Source organism: Peromyscus eremicus, chromosome 4 (assembly GCF_949786415.1).
Source record: "Peromyscus eremicus chromosome 4, PerEre_H2_v1, whole genome shotgun sequence".
Lineage (NCBI taxonomy): Eukaryota > Metazoa > Chordata > Mammalia > Rodentia > Cricetidae > Peromyscus > Peromyscus eremicus.
Genome location: NC_081419.1, coordinates 45,073,938 through 45,093,492, shown reverse-complemented (window position 1 = coordinate 45,093,492; position 19,555 = coordinate 45,073,938). Strand labels below are relative to the sequence as shown.

Below are 19,555 nucleotides of genomic sequence, written 5' to 3'. Positions count from 1 at the left end.
AAAGAATATAATCAAAACTTATTGTACGAAAAATAAAATAAAATAAAAGTCTAAAACTCACATAAAGAAAAGAAATGAGCCAGGCGGTGGTGGCGCACGCCTTTAATCCCAGCACTCGGGAGGCAGAGCCAGGTGGATCTCTGTGAGTTCGAGGCCAGCCTGGGCTACCAAGTGAGTTCCAGGAAAGGCACAAAGCTACACAGAGAAACCCTGTCTCGAAAAACCAAAAAAAAAAAGAAAAAAAAAAAAGAAAAGAAAATAAATGAAAATAAAATAGGATTCAATTATTCATGGCCCTAGTTGTTATGAAGTACCTGGGGAAAAATCTGCACGGATGTCTCATGCAGTAAGTGCTCTTTTCACTAGAATCAGCTCCTCTGAATATCTGGGCTAAATCTGGCTTATTCTCTTCAAGAGAGCATAGAAATAAACAATCATAAAATTAAAAATACGATTGCAACACAACCCGAAATCACTTCTCCCTTCACAATGACAAACACATCTGTTGTATTTCCCATGAAGTTTGCAATTGTTCTGGAAAGCTACCATGGAAAGTAGACTTTAAACAATCATGTTTATTTCTTGTCGTGTTTAGTTTATTTAAGTGGAGATGGAAGAATCATTTCAATAGCAGAACAAAGCCCCCACAGCTGTGTGTTGAACTGCACTTTTCTAAGAATTGAGGCACAGAGTAGTTTCCAGGTAGAGCTGACATGCAGGCAGAAGTGTTGGCCGTTGTTCATTCTTGTAATTTATTTTTTATATGCATCTGTCAGTATAAGGAGCAATAAGTCATAGCCCTTGTATTATTATCATTGACTACATGTGTCTATTTTGGTGTATATAATATTACTTGTAAGCCAGGCCAGGTGGTCAGGTTGTTATTCTTGTTAGAGAAAAATATTGCAAATTCAAGTCTTCTGTGGTCTAGAGTGTGAGTTCAAGACTAGCCTGCACAACTTAATGAAACCCAGTATCAAAAGAAAAAAGAACTTAAAGGGCCTCAGGATAAATAGTGGATGAGGCTTTGCCTAGCATATGTGAGGTGCTTGGTATAATCCCTATTAGAAAGAAAGAGAATTAATACCCCATTTTGATTTTTAACAATACCTTTTTATCTTATTATGTACTATATGTTATATTTTAAAATATGCCATCATATCTCATAATTTTTAGAATACTTACTACTTATAATAATTTTTTCAGTGTTAAGGGGCTCAAACTCAGGGCTTCCTGAAGGCTAAGCAAACACTGTCACCAAGTTACATCACCAGACAGAATGTGTCTGTGCACACCCCACAACTAATAATTTCACTGAAGGGACATATATAGTTAATATACATGCACTTATACTTTCAATGATAATATATATTATATATGGTATATATATATATTTATATATAAATATACACACTTATCAATTTATACAAGCCAACATGCATATATGCATACATAAACACATCCACTTATATATGAATCAATTTCAATTTTAGAATATTTCTGTTCTTTTAATATATTTATAAATTTAATACTTTAACATCCAAAGTCTTTGTGTTTATTTTACATAAATTACTATTTTTAGATAGAATCATGTCAGTAATACCAAATAAATTTGATTTTTCAAGCATTAATTTTTAGGATTTACTTTTTACTTGTTTTACTTTTAAATACATTTTAATTAAAGTAGAAATGCATCACATTTCCTCCCTCCTCCAGCCCCTCCCACATAAATAATTTAAATGATTGATGTGATATTTCAAAACATTGGCTCTTCTTTGCTTTTGTGATAGTACATTGATTTTCCCTGGTATAAAATTAAAAATTTCCCATTCATTTAGTTGAGATATAGCCCTCTGATGCCTTTAAGTGCAAATCCATGAGCTATCTGGAGTGCTTTCTGTTACATTAGTTCAGCTGGGAGACAGGGCTGTGATACCATGGCCAGTGATTTTCCTAAGCGTACAACCAGCAAAACAAAGTAAAGCGGTGAGCTACCAGGTAAGTCTAAATATAAACAAAAAACCATGAAAACAGCTTCATTTTCACTTTGACTATAATTAGATATCAAAGCCAAGGAACATATGAGTGAATTTCAGACTGCTGAGTGTTGGTAATGTTGCTTAAGTTCTGCATTCTTAATGAACTGCATTTTTCTGTGGTTTCTTACAGACTTTCATAGTCTTAAACAGAAGCAGAGAAATCTTCAGGTTCAATGCCATTTCCATCTTCTGCACACTGTCTCCTTTCAACTCTCTCAGAAGAGTGGCTATCAAGGTTTTGGTGAATCCATATCCTTTACAAGGGTGGTTGGCTGTGTCTTTAATGCACTAATAACAAGTCCAGATGTTTTGTTATTCAACCGCTGCTGCAGAACTCTTCTTTCTCATCGGCACTTTATGTGATCATATTAAAGACTTTTTTTTTCTCTGTTAATTTTATAGTGTTTGAAAACACATGGAAAAGAAGAGTTTAATAAAATAGTCATAATAGTTAACAAATGTTAATTTTTATTTTTCAATGTAAATAACATGTATTTTTAATATTTACAAAAGGACCTTATCCCTTGTCCTTGTATTTATAAATACAATTCATATAAATAGGTCTTTTCTAATGTAATTTATTGTGCATTATTCCTTGACCATGGCTTACCCTTTTTCGTCTGCTGATTTTAATTAGTGTCCTTACTGACAGCATGCTTATGAGCATGAATAATCCACCAGAATGGACACTGGCAATACAGTAAGTTACTTAGTTTTATTATATGTATAAAATATATAGTAAAGTATATATATATTTTTATATATATATATATATACAGTAAGTAACTTAGTTTTACTATATATATAAAATAGTCTGTAATTATATTATTGTTTTTAGCATTTTTACTTTTATTGTTATTAAATTATAAAATATGTTATGGATGGTGTTTATATAATATATTATTATGAAACATAATAAATTTAACTTTTTAAATTTGTTTTAAAAAATTTATGAAGACAAGAGATTTATTTCAGTCACAGCTTTACAGGTTCAAGGATACAGCACCTCTGCTGCTAGGTTTCAGTTCTAGATAGGTCGTCTCTGCTATGTTAGAATGTGGCCCACGGAAACAGCAGGAGTTCTTTTAGAAGCAGTAGTTCTTATCTTGATACCATAAGACAATGAATTGAGTGAAGCCAGCCTCAGCTTTTTTTTGATTCCTCTTGTGAGTCCTGTGGAAAGAGGTGGTCAGGGACCTCAGTGACACATGGGTCTCCAAATAGGCCTCATGTCTTTAAGATTCCATCAACTCTTAACATCACCACAATGGGATCAAGTTCCCCATATGTAGAGCCTGGGGGGACAATCCACAGTTTAATATTTCTATTTTTATGTACTGGTGTATTTGGGGCATACTGACTTGCTACCATGATTGGCTTTCTAATTAAAACCAAACATAAGCATATGTCAATTTGAGGATTTTTCTGTCCATTCGTTATTCTTACTTAGATTTTTGTTAGTGTTATTTTGATTCATGCTGGCTGTGTAACTCTTACTTGCCTTCTGCCTCAGACTCTTGAGTCCTGGAATTATAAGTGAATATTATCAGTTTAAATATCTACAGCTCTACCTAGACTAAGTGTTTAATTATACTAATTGGAATGTTTAGGTCTTTTGCTATCTGTCCAAACCATGGTATCATATGCATGGGGATTCACCTCATGTTTGATTTCTTTCTTACTGAAGGTTTTATTTATTTCCATTCATTAATAAATTGTCAGTTTTATACTTTTCACTATCCATGAAAATCTAAAGAGTCTGGTTTTCAGTAGACTAATGGGAAAGCACATTAAATTGTTTTTTTAGGAAATAAGGCTTCTTGACAATAACTTCGAACTTCAGCTCTATTCAGAAGAGCTCTGTGTGTGTGTGTGTGTGTGTGTGTGTGTGTGTGTGTGTGTGTCCTTGAACACATTTGTATTAAATTAGGGTTTAATTAGTTATGTTAAAATCTCTATTAGGGGTATAATTGATATTTTCATAATTTATCTACATACTATGAAGAGATTATGTACAACCTCCGAGTTAGGTCTACTGTGAAAAGCATCATTGGGAAAAAGTTATCAAATTCATTAACCAATTCTACCACACAGGCGTCACTGAAGGCCTCTCTACAGGTTCAAGCAGAACAGGTTCCTTGATCCTTGTCTAATTGACTGTTTCTACCCTTCTAAGAGATAAAATTTTACTTTACAGATAGCCTGTTTTCCATAATGGGTGGCTGTCATAGACATAAAGTTTCAGAGCTGAAAATGCACTATTCTCAAGAATTAACATTTGTGTGATTTTTTTTCCTTCAGGAATGCTTTGCTTGGGATTTACACATTTGAAATACTTGTAAAAGTCATTGCAAGAGGTGTCTGGGCAGGGTCGTTTTCCTTCCTTGGGGATCTATGGAACTGGCTTGATTTCAGCGTAACTTTGTTTGAGTGAGTAGATTTTCACATTGTAAACATTTTAATGATTCCAGTTATCATGAGTCCCTAAGACAACTGTTTCTGGGTGTCCATTGCAAATTAAAGTAATAGATAATTTGCTATGTTGTAGAAAAGTGAACTGTCTTACAAGAACACATTGTTAGTGGTTTTTATTTTTATTTATTTATTTTTTTAATTTATAATTAACTTAATTTCACATATCAGGCACGGATTCCCTCGTCTTCCCTTCTCCTACCTCGAAGCCCTCCCCCTCAGTACACCCCCCCACTCCCACCTCCTCCAAAGCAAGGCCTCCCCTGGGGAGTCAGCCCAGTCTGGCAGACTCAGCCTGAACTGTTTGGGAGGCCCCCAGGACCTGTCTTTGGTGCATGGGCTGACTTTTTATTTTTGTTTTGAGTTCAGAACATTCTTAAGATTTAGGGAATTCTAGCTTACTTGAGGCTTAGTATTGAAACATTTCATTTAGCCCATGGTTTGAGACCAATAAATATGCTAAATATCTGAATAAAGTGTCTAAGTACTCACAGATCTTGAGTATTATGTATAATGCTATTTCTTACCTAATTTTTCATTTTTTGTATTGATCATATTCTTTTTTGTATATGAAAATAATTTTTATAAACAGTAAGAGCAGTGTCTACTGATATCGTTATAGCTGATGTATGACTGATACCACTATAATTATTGTCATTACTGTTCCCATTATCATTTTTGTTCACTTTGCTGCCAGCTAACACTTATCTGACCTACTACAGACAGCCTGAATTGTTTATATTTATGCTTCTGTGAAATTTGAATACATCATTCCGTTAAATTCCCACAAAAGTCCTCTGAATAAGGAAATATTCCCACTTTAAAACTGAGGTAATTGTGTCACAAAATAGTAACCATATTTCCTATCACATAGCTAGTCAACGGCAGGTGTCCTTTCTAACCAGGCATTCTGACTGCAGAGTAGATTCTCTTACACATACACATCCTGCCTTTTGCTCTTATCACTAGTCACCGTCATGTTCCTCGTCATCAGGGGTGTAAATACTCAAGATGAATTGTATTCCTATTTTTAAAACCAGCTAGTAGGTTTTATTTTCATTGTGTATTTTTGTAATAAGGTAATGACATTTTATAAATGTTTTATAAACTGTTGTTCCACATGGAGTTTAGCATAGAGTAAAAGAGTTACAATCTCAAAGTTTGAATTTGTGAATGACTGCTACATAGTGGCTACCTTGTTCAGAGCAAATTTGTCTTCCAATCAGCCATAAAACTATTTCTAGAATGAAATAATGCAAGCAAGGGACATTAAAATATAATTTTTATAGTACCTTTCAAAGACCATAGATTCAGTGACTCCTCAGTAACTCCAATTACTCCCACAGGCTTATCACAAGGTTTTCACCACTAAACTTCCTTCCAATGCTTAAAATTGTAAGAACTTTGAGGATTTTGAAGATTATTCCTTTGAACCAAGGTAAGAAATGCTATTAGAATCATTTTCTTCACTGTGCTTTTAGTACATTCATGTATCCGTTTTAGCCGTCCTGTAATTACTCAGAAAATATGTGAAATTGAACAGTATTTCCACTTTGAAAATAGTCTTAGGTCATCTGAACCTTAAATCTGATTGTCAAGCAAGAAAGGCAAGAAAAACAATACATTTAACTGTTGTTTCTCTGGTGGGCCTTCAATACTTGTGATGCAAAAATATAGATAAAAATCAATCATGATTTCATTTTCAGTTATCTTTACATATCATAAAAGAATTTATGAAGTTTCCTTAAATTCCAAGAACAGCAGAGAGATTCTAAAATGCTGCTTTTGACTCCTTCTTTTTCTTCATTTCATCAAGAAACTAGTTGAAATGAGTGAACATAAACTAATATTATTGTCAGTGTGCTATGTAAGAAACATAGACGAACAAGTTTGTGACTTTACAGAAAGACAGAATTGAGCGAATTACAGTGAATTCAGAAGGTGAAAGGTTTCAATTTCAGAAGTTTACCCCAAAATCCTATCTACCTTGGTAGTCTGGCCAAAGTGAATGTAGACTTTTTTATTATTAATTGCTCCAATCTTAGTTGCTCATATTAATGCCCATATCACACAACATATAGCACATGATAAATATAGCTATATAGTCTATCTATATGGTTTATGGAATAAATACAAAGAATACAAGTTAGAGAAGGCACAGCAGAGCTTAAGAGGTTTTGGAAATAGGCTAAGAAAAATGTATATAGACTGTATATTGATAACATAATGAACCTAAACCAGATTTAGGGCCACGGGAAGGGTCAAGATTGACAGTGACATACAGAAATAAGTCCTGCTGTGGGGTAAAAGGATAGAAACCAGATCAGATTAGAAACTGCAGATTCAGGGTCAGCAGGTGAGCCTGGAGACAGGCAGATGCCAGTAGTGAGCGTTGCATCAGTAATAGAAGAATTGAGCCTAGCTGAAGCACCAGGGATCATCAGGAGTGCTCTCCCTGTTGGTCCTTACCAAACATCAGGTATCCATGACACTGCCGTGCTAACTTTCTATCACTTGGTTGGGTTCAGGTGATAAGAATCACACCCTTTCCTCAGTGCAGCCTGCCCAATAAAATCTTGGGCCTGGATTGCCTGAAATGATTTTAATATGCTCATGCACCCCTACAGTCTCAGTTCACTCAGGTAAATTTAAAGGACAACACACTTTATGCTTCCTGGAATGTCATCTTTCATTCTGTGTGTGCAAGGCAGATGGCAGTCTGCAGGTCCTACAAGGACCACCATCATCAGCATCCTCAAAATGTAGTCAAAAGCTGCTTATAAAATGGAGTCTCTTGGGGCTAAGGCACATCTTTAGGCACCACTGTCTTACATAAACTGGAACAATTTAGAGTAAAGGACAGCATGATCTCAACTAATAAAATCTCCTTTTTTCTCCGTACTTAAATATGGTACCAACATGTTCAGGGATGTTCTCACAGACAGATAAAGTAGAGAGCTGTGATCCTCATAATGGAAGATGGTGAGGTCTAACTACAGCTTCCATTTCTGAATGTGCAGGCAAATGTTCACATGTACTTTTGGATATGATGTTTTGTTAGAAAGAAAAGACACACACACACACACACACACACACACACACACACACACACAGAGAGAGAGAGAGAGAGAGAGGGGGGGGGAGACAGTAGAGCAAGTTCCCTGGGCTGTAGTGAATCATACAGTACAATGAAATCAATAGGTAAGGAAACCCAACATGGGTGCAGTGTAGCAATGGTGAGACCTACAGGTAACTTTCCTGGTCAGAACTCTATGGAAAACAGATGTGACCACATTATGAAATTGAAATCCAGGCTGAGCAAAAAAGACAAGTAGACTAGAGAGTGATGTGATGAAAAACCAATCTATAAATATTTTAAAACATCAAGTTGCATACATTAAGCATGGATGTTTTATGATCTCTGAATTACAGCCCAGTAAATATGTTTAACAAAAGTAGTTTGTAGTATGGCAATCCAACCAAAGCTAGAGAAGAAACCAAATAGTTCTACTTTGGTGGAAACATAACACCTTTAACTTTCTTTGTACCCTGAGAACAAGAAGAACATAAAATGGGAGCATTTTCATCTTTATAAGAGGGATTTTTTAAAAAAGATCAGCAAGTTTTAGTCAGTTCAAGAAAGACATGCCACTAGAGTTGGGGATGGATATGTCATAGATATCTCTTCCTTGTCCAAAGAAAGCGGAGTAGGGCACCTGCTAGCCTACTGCAATACTGACACATGCAAGACAGGAAGATAAGTGCATCATTAGGAAGAAAGTCATTTCATTTGTGCATTAAATAAAAACAAGAAAAAAATCGTATGGTATTTTCTTCAATTTTAAAATGTTTTTTTAGTCTTTAAAAATTGTTCTGCTTTTATTGCTTACTGATCATATTCATCTACTGCCACCTCCCTCCAACTCACTCTAGGACCCCACTCTACCTCCTTCTCAACGCCCAACATTTTTTGTTATTAATTCACCCTTGAATCTAATTAGTGCTGCCCATAAGTGCATGAGTGTGTAATGATTCACTGTGGCATGGCATGGATGTTGCACCGAATGGCTGGTGCACATATCAACTAACAGAACCTGTGCTTACCAGTACAAGACATACACCTGACTGAAACAGTCATCTGATTTTGAGGATTGCAACAGAAGGAAATCCAGATTCTGTCAGGCAGAAGATGAAAATTCAATAAAACAGACCTATCCATACATTTTAAGATGAAAACTGATATGAATATAAGATGCTAGATGAATATTAAGTAGTCATGTAAGTAAAATGTGTTATTCTCAATGCACCAAACAAAGGCATAGTATGAAGGAAAACTTCATACTATGGTGAGGTGGATTAACAAAGTAGAGAAAACCACATTCTTTGAGGAAGAAAAAAATATATTAGAACTTGTTTCTTTGAGTTGTTAATGCAAAGAAGCCTTTAAAAACAGAAAAGTAGTCTTACTAGATAATTCAGACACAATACTTGAAATCAAAGTCCATTTGTCTTGCTTTACTGTATGAACAGCCCGGGTATTGATATGGACAAGATTCAAACAGGCACCTGCTTAAAATGGTGTCTCTGAATGATCTCATCAAGTATCATAACTAGTAATGACACAGAACCCTCTTGCCATGACTTTAGTTCCCAGTATTTGTTAGATCCATGCGATAGGAACTAGAATGAAGGGCAAATTTATTGATTTCTAAAGGGATAGATGTTTGCCACCGGAGAAGTTTGCTGTAACTGCTTTGTTGGAAATAGGTTTCTCTTTTGTAGGTTAAAAGCATGTGTCTCTCTTTGCAGGCCTGCTGTCAATTGTGGCGACACTAGCCCAGTGTTTGAAGAAACTACTTGGTGCCATTGTCCTAACTCTTTTCTTTCTGACTGTATTTTCTCTGCTTGGGATGGGTCTCTTCATGGGTAATCTAAAGCACAAATGTCTGCATTGGCCCCAAGAAAACAAAAATGAAACCCTGTACAACAGAACTGGAATCCAGTATTATATTTCAGGTAAGAGTGACTCCATCTAATGATAGAGAAGTCTCTAGAGAAATGAACATTCAATTTCTGGGCAAATTATAAATGTTATAACTATACTCAAGAACTAATTTTAATCTTTTTTTGTCTTTTTTCAATCAAAATAATAAATTTCCCAATTTTCAGACAGTTAATCAGGAGAACCTAAATTTTGTAAAGTCATGCAAATTTTATTTTTAAATTCATTCCAGAGAACTTCAAGTTTATTTTTTGTCATCATTTAAAGAATTGTTTATTAAAGTGTAAATTTTTTATTTATCTATTATAATGTTTGTGGTTACACTGAAAGTCAGAATATCACTTTAATATGTAAATTCTCACAATGATTAGATTTCAGTCTGATGTATTTTTAAAATATTTTAGTTCTGATTTTTAGAGTAGACAAAATGTTTCAAACATAAAACAATAAATGAAATATAATTTCTTAGCATTCAGACATTAGTAAATACATATATATTCATCATGACTTTTTCAGAAGAGACATAGTAATAGCTGTGCTATCATAAACAACAGAACAGGAAAAGAAAGGAATTAAATTATGCTTCAGGATTTTATAACTCCTAGGCAGGGAAACTGGGATTCTAGCCAGGCAAAGACCGCCTTGAAAACATAAGAGTTCATAATATTGGAGTCTTCTCATGTTAGGCCTCCACGTTGGTAATATTTAGGGAACGTGTCTGGGTTTTCCTATTAAAAAGATAATCTTATGCAGCTCCTCTATGTTAATAATTTCATTTTTATCTTATGTTTAATAAACACTAGAAGAAATCGTAGTATTTGAGCTCCTTGGACAACCGCATAGTATGGTTGTGCTGCAACAGGGAATTGTAAGCACATGAAGATGCTAAATGTTTCATTTCATATACATCCCAATACTTGTGCTGAAATCAAGGGAGGTGCACATTAGATCCTGTTCCTAAGTAAAGCACCTGCTGGTTTTTCCAATGTAATAACTATAATATGATAATTATTTAAAATAAACAGCTATTTCTACTTTATTGGTTATTGAGAAAACAAAAACAAACAAACAAAACAGAACTCTGGCTCTTTACATTCTTGTTAAAGCACAATATTGTAATTTTAAAACTCTTTCTTAATGCATACTACTGTGAAGACTGCCAATCTCTTCCATTTTGTCAATGACATCTTACGAATTACAGGAAATGTTGTATTTCTGAAATATTAGGACATAGGCAGATGTGTGACTCCTATGGAAATCCAGATGGGTTTCATGTGACTGGCTCAAGACACAAAACCTCATTTCTTTCTCATTTTTTCAGAAAGAGCAAACTTCTACTATTTGGAAGGAGAGAGATCTGCTCTCCTCTGCGGCAACACGACAGATGCTGGGTAGGTAGGGTTAATGCTTTCTTCTAACATGTCACTACTTCCTCAGCGGAATAATATTTGATTTACTACTATTCTCAATTGATTATATTTTCTTACTTTGTTATCAAAGCTATGCAGGAGAGCTGTCTTATTCTGTCTGAGAAGTTTTAGCAAAATTCCATAGATCACAAGTCTTAGAAACAACAGAAATACATTCCTCAGACAGGCAGACTTAAATCTTCAGATCCAAGTGCCCAATAATTGGCTATGAGGCTTGCTCTCTTGGCACAGAGAGGGTGCCTTTTGGGTTTATCTTCATAGTTTAAGCGGGACAAAGTTTCTCAGATCTCCTCTGTAAAAAGCTTTAGCCATACACCTGAGACTTCATTGTGACCTGCTCTGTCATCAAGAGGCCCACCTCCTAATACCATCACCATGAGAGGTAGAATTCCAACATATTGACTTTGAGGAAAAGCAGAAATGTGTAGTATGGAATGCCATTAATTCAGTTTTCCAGAAAAGCAATAGGCAGATTAGTAGAGTAATTCATTCTCACTTAAGAAGCTAAAAAATTACATGGATTGAATGCCAATAAAGACCTGATTTATTTTCAGTGAGTCTCAGCACCAGCAATTAACACAGGATGATGTACAACAGCTCTTTGGATGTGAGCTTTTTTGTCACTATTTTTTAATAAAGTTATCTACTTATTTATTTTACATCTCAGCCACAATTTCACCTCCTTCCTCTTCTCTCAGTCCCTCCCTTTCCCATCCCTCCCTCTATTCCCAACCCCCAATCCACTCCTCCTCTGTTTCTGTTTAGGAAAGGGCAGTCTCCAACGAGTCACCAAAACATGACATATAAAGTTGCAATAAGACTAAGCACAGTATTAAGACTGGGCAAGGCGACCTGGTACGAGGAGTAGGGTCCCAAAGGCCAGTAAAAGAGTTGGAGAGAGCCCCTGTTCCCACAAACAGACCAAGCTACACAACTGTAACATATGGTCACCAGAGAGGCTTCATCCAGCAACTGATGGAAACAGATACAGACCCACAGCCAAACATTAGGCAGAGCTCAGAAAATCCTGAAGTGGATGGTAAGAAAAGATTGTAGGAGCCAGAGGGGTCAAGGACACCACAAGGAAACTCATGCCATCAATAACCTGGGCTCATATGGGCTCACAGTGTCTGAACCAACAACCAGGGAGCCTGCATGGGCTGACATAGGTGCATATATGGTTGTCAGCTTTTTAAGAAGAGAAACATTGAAGATATAATGTTATTTTACTTGGTGTCTATATGCATTTTATATATGTATTTTACATTAATAAAATTACTTTAAAATATTATTAAATAGTTATTCAGCAATGTAACATAATTCTCATGTGTTGTTAACATGAACTCCTTTTATTACATATATCCCGGGGTATGTGCCATGGCACACATGGAGATCAGAAGAGAACTTGCAAGAGTTGATTCTCTCTACTATCATGTGAGTCCAGAGAAGTGAGCTTAGGTGACCAGGCTGGGTGGCAAGTGACTTAACCCACAGAGCCATCTTGTTGGCTGCATCCTGTAGAGTATACTGGAACAAATAAAAGAATAACAACAAGCCACTGCCAGCCATGTGGACTTGGTCATGGTCTTTGTTGCTTTGCTCTCAGTTGAGATGGGTCACCAACCCATAGGCTCCTTTATTTCATTCTTTTTTCCCTTTACATTCTGGAAATTGACTGAAGCTCCAGGCAAGAGAAAGCACAGTTGTACAGTGTATATAACGTTGGGTGATTCAGAAGTTTTATCACGTAGCTTCCATTCTATCCTGAAGTCTAGCTTTTGGTCTCTTCTCTTTATAACATCATATTCAGTAACCCTCCACTTCAAATATAATCCGTATGTCTTATGAAGGCATCTGGCTATGAATATTACAACACAATGTTATATTTCACGGCAATAAATAAAAATCACATGGTGTTTTCACCTCTAACACCATAGTTATCAGCATGGTAAGGTACCTCAAATTAGTTGATGGCTGTAACAACAAACATACCTTTCATCTGACTCTTAGGACTGCAGTCCGACAAACCTCAGTACACAAGCATTTTTAAACCACGGCTTCGCCCCTTGTGTATCTAAGGCGCATAACTTGGCCAACCCCAAAATAATGTCAGGGAGAAACTACACAAAGGCTTGCATAGAAGAAAATAGCATTTATTGAACCAATACCATAATGAGCCATGTTACTCCAACCCTACATAGATAAAAGTTTGAGAACTCCCTGAAAGGGAAGGAAATAAATATTTAATGTGCTCTTTTCCACAAGTTCTCACTCTGCTTTTCAATTATTAATGTGACAAATGTTTTCTCACCCTCAAATAATGGAAACTGAGGTTCTGAGGTGAGCTCACTTGAAAATTAAGCCCTCAAATATTGTAGTTTATTTTTGTCAGTGCTATTTTCTAATATTTATACTTTCACTATGACATTCAGAGATTTTCCAATCCTTCCACCCTCCCCTTCTCTCTCTCTCTCTCTCTCTCTCTCTCTCTCTCTCTCTCTCTCTCTCTCTCTCTCTCTCTCTTTCTCTCTCTCTCCCCTGTGTTATAGTGTTATGGCTTGAACTCAAGTACTAAAATGCTAGACAAACAGTTTACTGCTGGGTCACAGTTTCAGCTTCTTCAATTTGATTTTGAACAACAAAAATTATGAATAGTAACAGTACATTATATTCTTGAAACTGGTAAGTATTCTTGCAATGGTGATTGTAGATATGTGAACTATGCATATATTAGCCTAAATTAGCCATTCAACAATGTGTAATTGTATAAAGCATATTTGTGATAAATATATACATTTTTGTCAATTAAATCAATCTTTAAAGAATAGCTCCTTAAAAGCCAACTTGAGAATACTTATCAATTGATTTTAGTGTTTTCTTTAAAAAGACAAATTTTACCTTTGTGCAGAGGATAGCTCTATGCTGTTGGGCAGAGTGTAGATAGTATTTACGATTGCTCCATTGCCTGAAAGTTACTTGATAGTGGACATGTCTTCCTTTTCTTTTTTTTTTCTTTTTTTTTTTTTTTTGTCTTCTGTAGCCAGTGTCCTGAAGGTTATGTGTGTGTGAAAGAGGGCAGAAATCCTGACAATGGCTTCACAAGTTTTGACAATTTTGGTTGGGCCTTTCTTGCTTTGTTTCGATTGATGACCCAGGATTACCCTGAATTGCTTTATCACCAGGTAAGAAGAGATAACCTGAGATAACCTGCAGATAGCATAATCTGCAGGTGTTAAAGTTATCTTCTCCATCCTTGCATAATACAATCCAAAATGTAATCAAGTTGTTAAAAAGAAATTGTGACTACACACACACACACACACACACACACACACACACACACACACAAAGACAGAGGGAGGTGGATTTTTGTGAAGAAGAATTCAAGGACAGAGCCAAGAATCATAGCTACTGAATGTGAAACTCTCCATCAAATCCTGTGCCCTATCTGTGTTTGGTCTTTAACAGTTCATCTTTACAAAGCTCCACGGTCAATGCATAGACCCTGGTTTACAAGGGACTCATTTAGGACATTCCAGCTTTTCAATGGTGCCAAAGTGATACAATTCAATAGTGGCAACACTCGGATTTTGGATTCTGATCTTGCCCCTTGCATTCTAACACTTTTTCTGCACACTAGGCAGTGGCAGAAGCCTCAGCACTACTAGCCACACAGTCCCCATAGAAACAGCCATCTGCTGTGGTGTGTGTCATGCTGAGCTATGGTTTTTGCCTGGTCAGACACAATAAGCGCATGTGCAACATACACACTTTCAGCCCTGCATGAATTTATTGAGAACATCTGTTTACGTATTTTTTTTATATAAGAAAGTAAAATTTGAGTGAATTTAATAAGGTCTCCAAATTTCCAAAAGAACCCAATGGAGCTCACTTTCTTGCTCCAAAGGCCATAATGCTGACTTGTTTGATATATCTGATATTTACAAAGTGAATTTCTAGTTTATAATTATTGAGTCAAAATATTGTGAGTCTATGAGATTGGCCCACATTAAGTATTAATTTATTAAGTAAAATTTTCTATTTTTTATTTCATTTTATGCTTTCTACTTAAATATTAAACAGTGCTGCAGTTGTGATGACAGAAGTCTTGTTGTTACGAACACAATATCCAAATTTAAAGAATTTGCCCTCATCACTAATTTTGTGTGACAGTATCTCAGGAAGGGATGACACTTGCTACGATAAAGATTCAGAGTTCCTTTAAAGACCATCTTCATTACTGTGAGTTATATGATGTTATTTACCAAAGCAGGATAGCTAATATTAAGAGATAACAGAAAAAAAGAGTTGTTACCATGAATTCTAAAAGTTTTTTTAGAGTTGAGAATATTCTTCTTTTAAACACATGTTGTGTTGAGAGAGCTGTTTTACTTGGTCAATATAAACAAATGTCTTGGGCTGGAGAAATGGCTCAGAGGTTAAGAGCACTGGCTGCTCTTACAGAGGTCCTGAGTTCAATTCCCGGTAAGCACATGGTGGCTCACAACCATCTACAATGATATGTGGTGCCCTCTTCTGACAGGCAGGCATGCATGCAGACAGAACACTGTATATGTAATTATGTAATAAATAAATAAATTAAAAAAAATATCTTATCCCCCTGACATAAGGTGCCCATGATAGACCAAAATCCACAGTTCATATATTATAGAACCCCAGAGTCTACTTGGACACATATACTTTTAGGTCAGAATTACATATAGATTGCTTTTATACAGTACAATAGAGAATGGCTGTAGTCTCAGGTGAGGTTCTAATAACCATCCCCATCTACAGTGTCAGCAGTCAGTAGGTCTGATAGTGAGGGTCTCTTGCAGAGAGTCTCTCAAGCTTTGGTTAAAATGACAGTAATTATGTTTGAAGAATAGGATTCCATAGCAAGTCACATACCTGATATGCTTATTTCTATTATGTCTAAACTGTGATGTGTGTCTATGTGTGCAAATGTGGTCCTTAAAAATGATCGGATACAGTCTGCAGAGATTGCTCAGCAGATTAGAGAACTTTCTAGTCTTCCAAAGGACCCGAATTTGTTTCCCAGGACCTTTATCAGGTGGCTCACAAACCCCTATATTTCCAGCTTCAGGGAATTTGGTGCTATCTTCTTATCTCTGTATGCACCTCCAAGTATGTGTAAAAACACACATGCAGACCACACACACACAAACACACACACAAACACACAGAGAGAAAGAAAGGGGGAGAGAGAGAGAGAGAGAGAGAGAGAGAGAGAGAGAGAGAGAGAGATGAAAACTAAAATAAGTCTTTAAAAATGATTGAATAATGTAATGCATTTTAAGCATAGGTCGATAATGTATTTCTAAATGGAAATCAAGCATATTAAACATATATAAATTAGAATTGTATTCTGAGTTTCTTATTTGCTTGTTTGTTTCTTGTTTTATTATTGTTGTTTTTTTCTTTTGTTGTTGTTGTTATTTGTTTTTTAAGACAGAGTCTCTCTTTGCATAGCTGGCTGGCCTGGAGCTCTCTGTGTAGATAGGCTGGACTTGAACTCATAGATATCTACCTGTCTCTGCATCCTGAGAGCTACTGTTAAAGGTGTATGCCAAAAGAAAGTTATTAGTTTCTCAAGTAACATATTTTTGTTGTGTAAACTGGTTTTCTAACTTTATTATGGTAGTGTTTACATTTTTCTTTCCTACCATTTATGACAAGTGTCTGTGCTTCTTCCACAGCACTCAGTTTCTTATTTCTAAAAGTGTCTTGCTACTTTACTAAATTACCTTCTCTCAAAATCATTTTTTATTATGTGTGTTCATCTTTGGACTTGTGTTCAAAGCCCATATGTATGATGTAGTGCCCTTTAAGATATCTGCTGTTTTTGATAATGAAGTAAGACTTTTCCTGAATGGTCTTTTCTTGTGCTTGTTTCCATGTATATTTTAAACTCCACAAAAATTATAGTTTTCTTCAATCATGAATAAGGGTCAAACTCCCTTTTGGGCTTTCCCCTCATGCCTTTCAGAAAGAATGCAGTGTACTCATCCTCATACTGTGCCATTTTAAGTATTTGTTCAGATATTTCCCTCATTAGGAAGCAAACTTTCCCAAAAAGATTTTGTCTTATATTAATTTAAGAAAAACAACAGTAAGTGAAATGTTGTGAGTTACATCAATCTGTATAATAATGAAGCCCTTGCTTTTTTACAATCAAAAATGTATTATAAAACTGTCTAGTTAGCATTATTTTAAAGTCAACCCTATGCCTCTTCAAGTGAAAATGGAACAGAATCTGGGAGGCATTCAGGCTTAGAGTCTACTCATTAATTTCTGATCCCTGCATCTTTATTGTGTAGTTATTGCTAATTTGATGGTAGATTTTACTTATCATTTCTCTAAACTCAATTGTTCAAGGCTTCAGAAATTTTTGTAGTTGTTCCCAAATAGTACAGCTCATGTTTTATGCAATATTATGTTTGACCCAGGTATTCCTTGAAACACATTAGAACAGGCACGAGCAAAACGTTTCCAGCCCTCATGAACACAGCTGAGTTCAACAGAGTAGTTAAAGTTTATTGTGGCTTTACCATGTGCTATAGACTCTTTCTGCCTGCTTCATTTTATCCTCATACAAACCCCAAGAAATCAGTTCTCGACTAGCCAATCTTATAATGAGACCTAAGAAAACAAGAATTTCCCCATTACTCTAACAAAAATGTAGATAGGTGGTGCACACCTGCAATGCCAGCCACTGAGGCAGGAAGATGATAAATTTGATATTAGCTGGCCTGAGCGGTATAACAACTCCTACATTAAAAAAGGGGATATATATATATATATATATATATATTATATATATATATATATGTGTGTGTGTGTGTGTGTGTGTGTTTGTGTGTATACTTTAATCTATATTATAATCATATGTTAAAAATCTAATCTATCCTACATCTAAGATTGTGAACAGTATTTCCAAAGTCTGACTATTATATGCCTATTGAAAATAGTATTAAATATCACATACAAGTGTTACTGGATAAGAAATATATGGTCCTTATTGTTCATGACCTATAGCAAATCCTAGACTGATCACTCCTGGCCACTGAATGGATTAGTGTTAATAGCAGCTACTTAAGTGGTATAAATATTTAATCAAATCATGAATAATTGCCTAATGTACTAACAGGTTATTAAAATCACTTTTTAAAGACTAACATGTTGTAAGTAAATAAGACATTGTCGGAATAAATTTGCCACTTCTTATTATTCTAACTTAACCTCCTTTAGCCATAAAATACTTTCTTTAGATAATAGTTTTCCATTTATTCAAATGTATGCTTAAAAATAAAAAATATTTCATTTAGTTGTATTCATACACATTTAATCATTGTATATAAATCAATTGTATTTTCTACTTACATTTTTTTAAATTTGGTTTGATCTAGTGTATGTAATTATTGTGAAATCAAAGATAATCATGTTCAATTCAAAAATATAAAATTCTGTATTCAACTATCCATAAATTTTTTTTTGCAATTACATCACATTAGTCTCATGTATTCTAATCAGCTTTCCCTAAAGACTTCATCAGAAATGGCTCTGATAGACTGAGAAAACCCTCTCTTATCAGTCTGAGTTTGCACATTGTGAATTTCCCATAAAATAATGAGCAGAGAAAATGATCTTTGTAGCACATTTTGAAAGTTTCCTATACTTAAAGAGAGAAAGCATTTTCTGTTTTGGTATTTTCCAGCTTCTTTATTGCACAGGACTAGTTTTTTCCTTTGGTGTGTTTACTCTGGTAAAGACTTGAAACAAATATTCACCCTAAATTGAGGGAATTCCTAATTTTATCTCTTCATTTGATAGTGTATATTTTATACCATATGTATATATTTAAAACTGAAGTAGTTTTCATTTATTTCTTCAGGTAGTACCTAACGACATGAATTATGTTTTGATTATGTTGAATTTATGACTAAATTACTTTTATAAAAATTTTATTTTTCTTCTTAAATGAGGAAAACATAAAAAGATAAGGACAAATAATAGTTCTGTTTTCTGTGTGCCAACCTCTCCACAGATCCTTTATGCTTCGGGAAAGGTCTACATGATATTTTTTGTTGTGATCAGTTTCTGGTTTGCCTTTTACATGACCAGTTTGTTCTTGGGAATACTTACTATGACCTATGAAAAGGAAAAGCAGAGAACTTCTGTCAAACCCAAAGACACGGAACCTAAATTTCAACAGACTATGAAAGAACACGAGGAAGGAAATGAAGCAGCTGAGGTACAAATTTGTCCTTTTATGATTCATAACATTAGAAGAACTTCTCAAAGTCTTGGAGTATATGGCCTTCTGATAGACGATCATATTTGTGTATTGTACACTATCGGGAAAAAAAGGTGCTTTTGTTGGTGCTGGAAAGATGGCTAATCAGTTAAGAGCATGTACTGCTCCTGCAGATGTGAGTGTCATGCCTAATATCCATATCTGTAAGCACAACTACCTGAAACTACAGCTCCTAGGGACTCTGATATTCTCTTCTGAACCCCCCAGGAACATGTATCCAATGTACACAAATAGCACACACACACACAAGTACAAGCACATACCACACACACAC

At 35.3% G+C, this 19,555-nt stretch overlaps 1 protein-coding gene across 1 annotated transcript in view; it reads left to right on the top strand.

The window, feature by feature from the left end:
- Nucleotides 1-19,555, top strand: part of Scn7a (sodium voltage-gated channel alpha subunit 7) — a 79,827-nt gene that overhangs the window by 25,232 nt on the left and 35,040 nt on the right. The window contains exons 3-10 of the mRNA XM_059260601.1: nucleotides 2,170-2,288; nucleotides 2,650-2,739; nucleotides 4,341-4,469; nucleotides 5,858-5,949; nucleotides 9,321-9,527; nucleotides 10,835-10,904; nucleotides 13,984-14,125; nucleotides 19,012-19,218. Coding sequence (XP_059116584.1) covers nucleotides 2,170-2,288; nucleotides 2,650-2,739; nucleotides 4,341-4,469; nucleotides 5,858-5,949; nucleotides 9,321-9,527; nucleotides 10,835-10,904; nucleotides 13,984-14,125; nucleotides 19,012-19,218 — 1,056 coding nt within the window. The remainder of the gene's footprint in view (nucleotides 1-2,169; nucleotides 2,289-2,649; nucleotides 2,740-4,340; nucleotides 4,470-5,857; nucleotides 5,950-9,320; nucleotides 9,528-10,834; nucleotides 10,905-13,983; nucleotides 14,126-19,011; nucleotides 19,219-19,555) is intronic.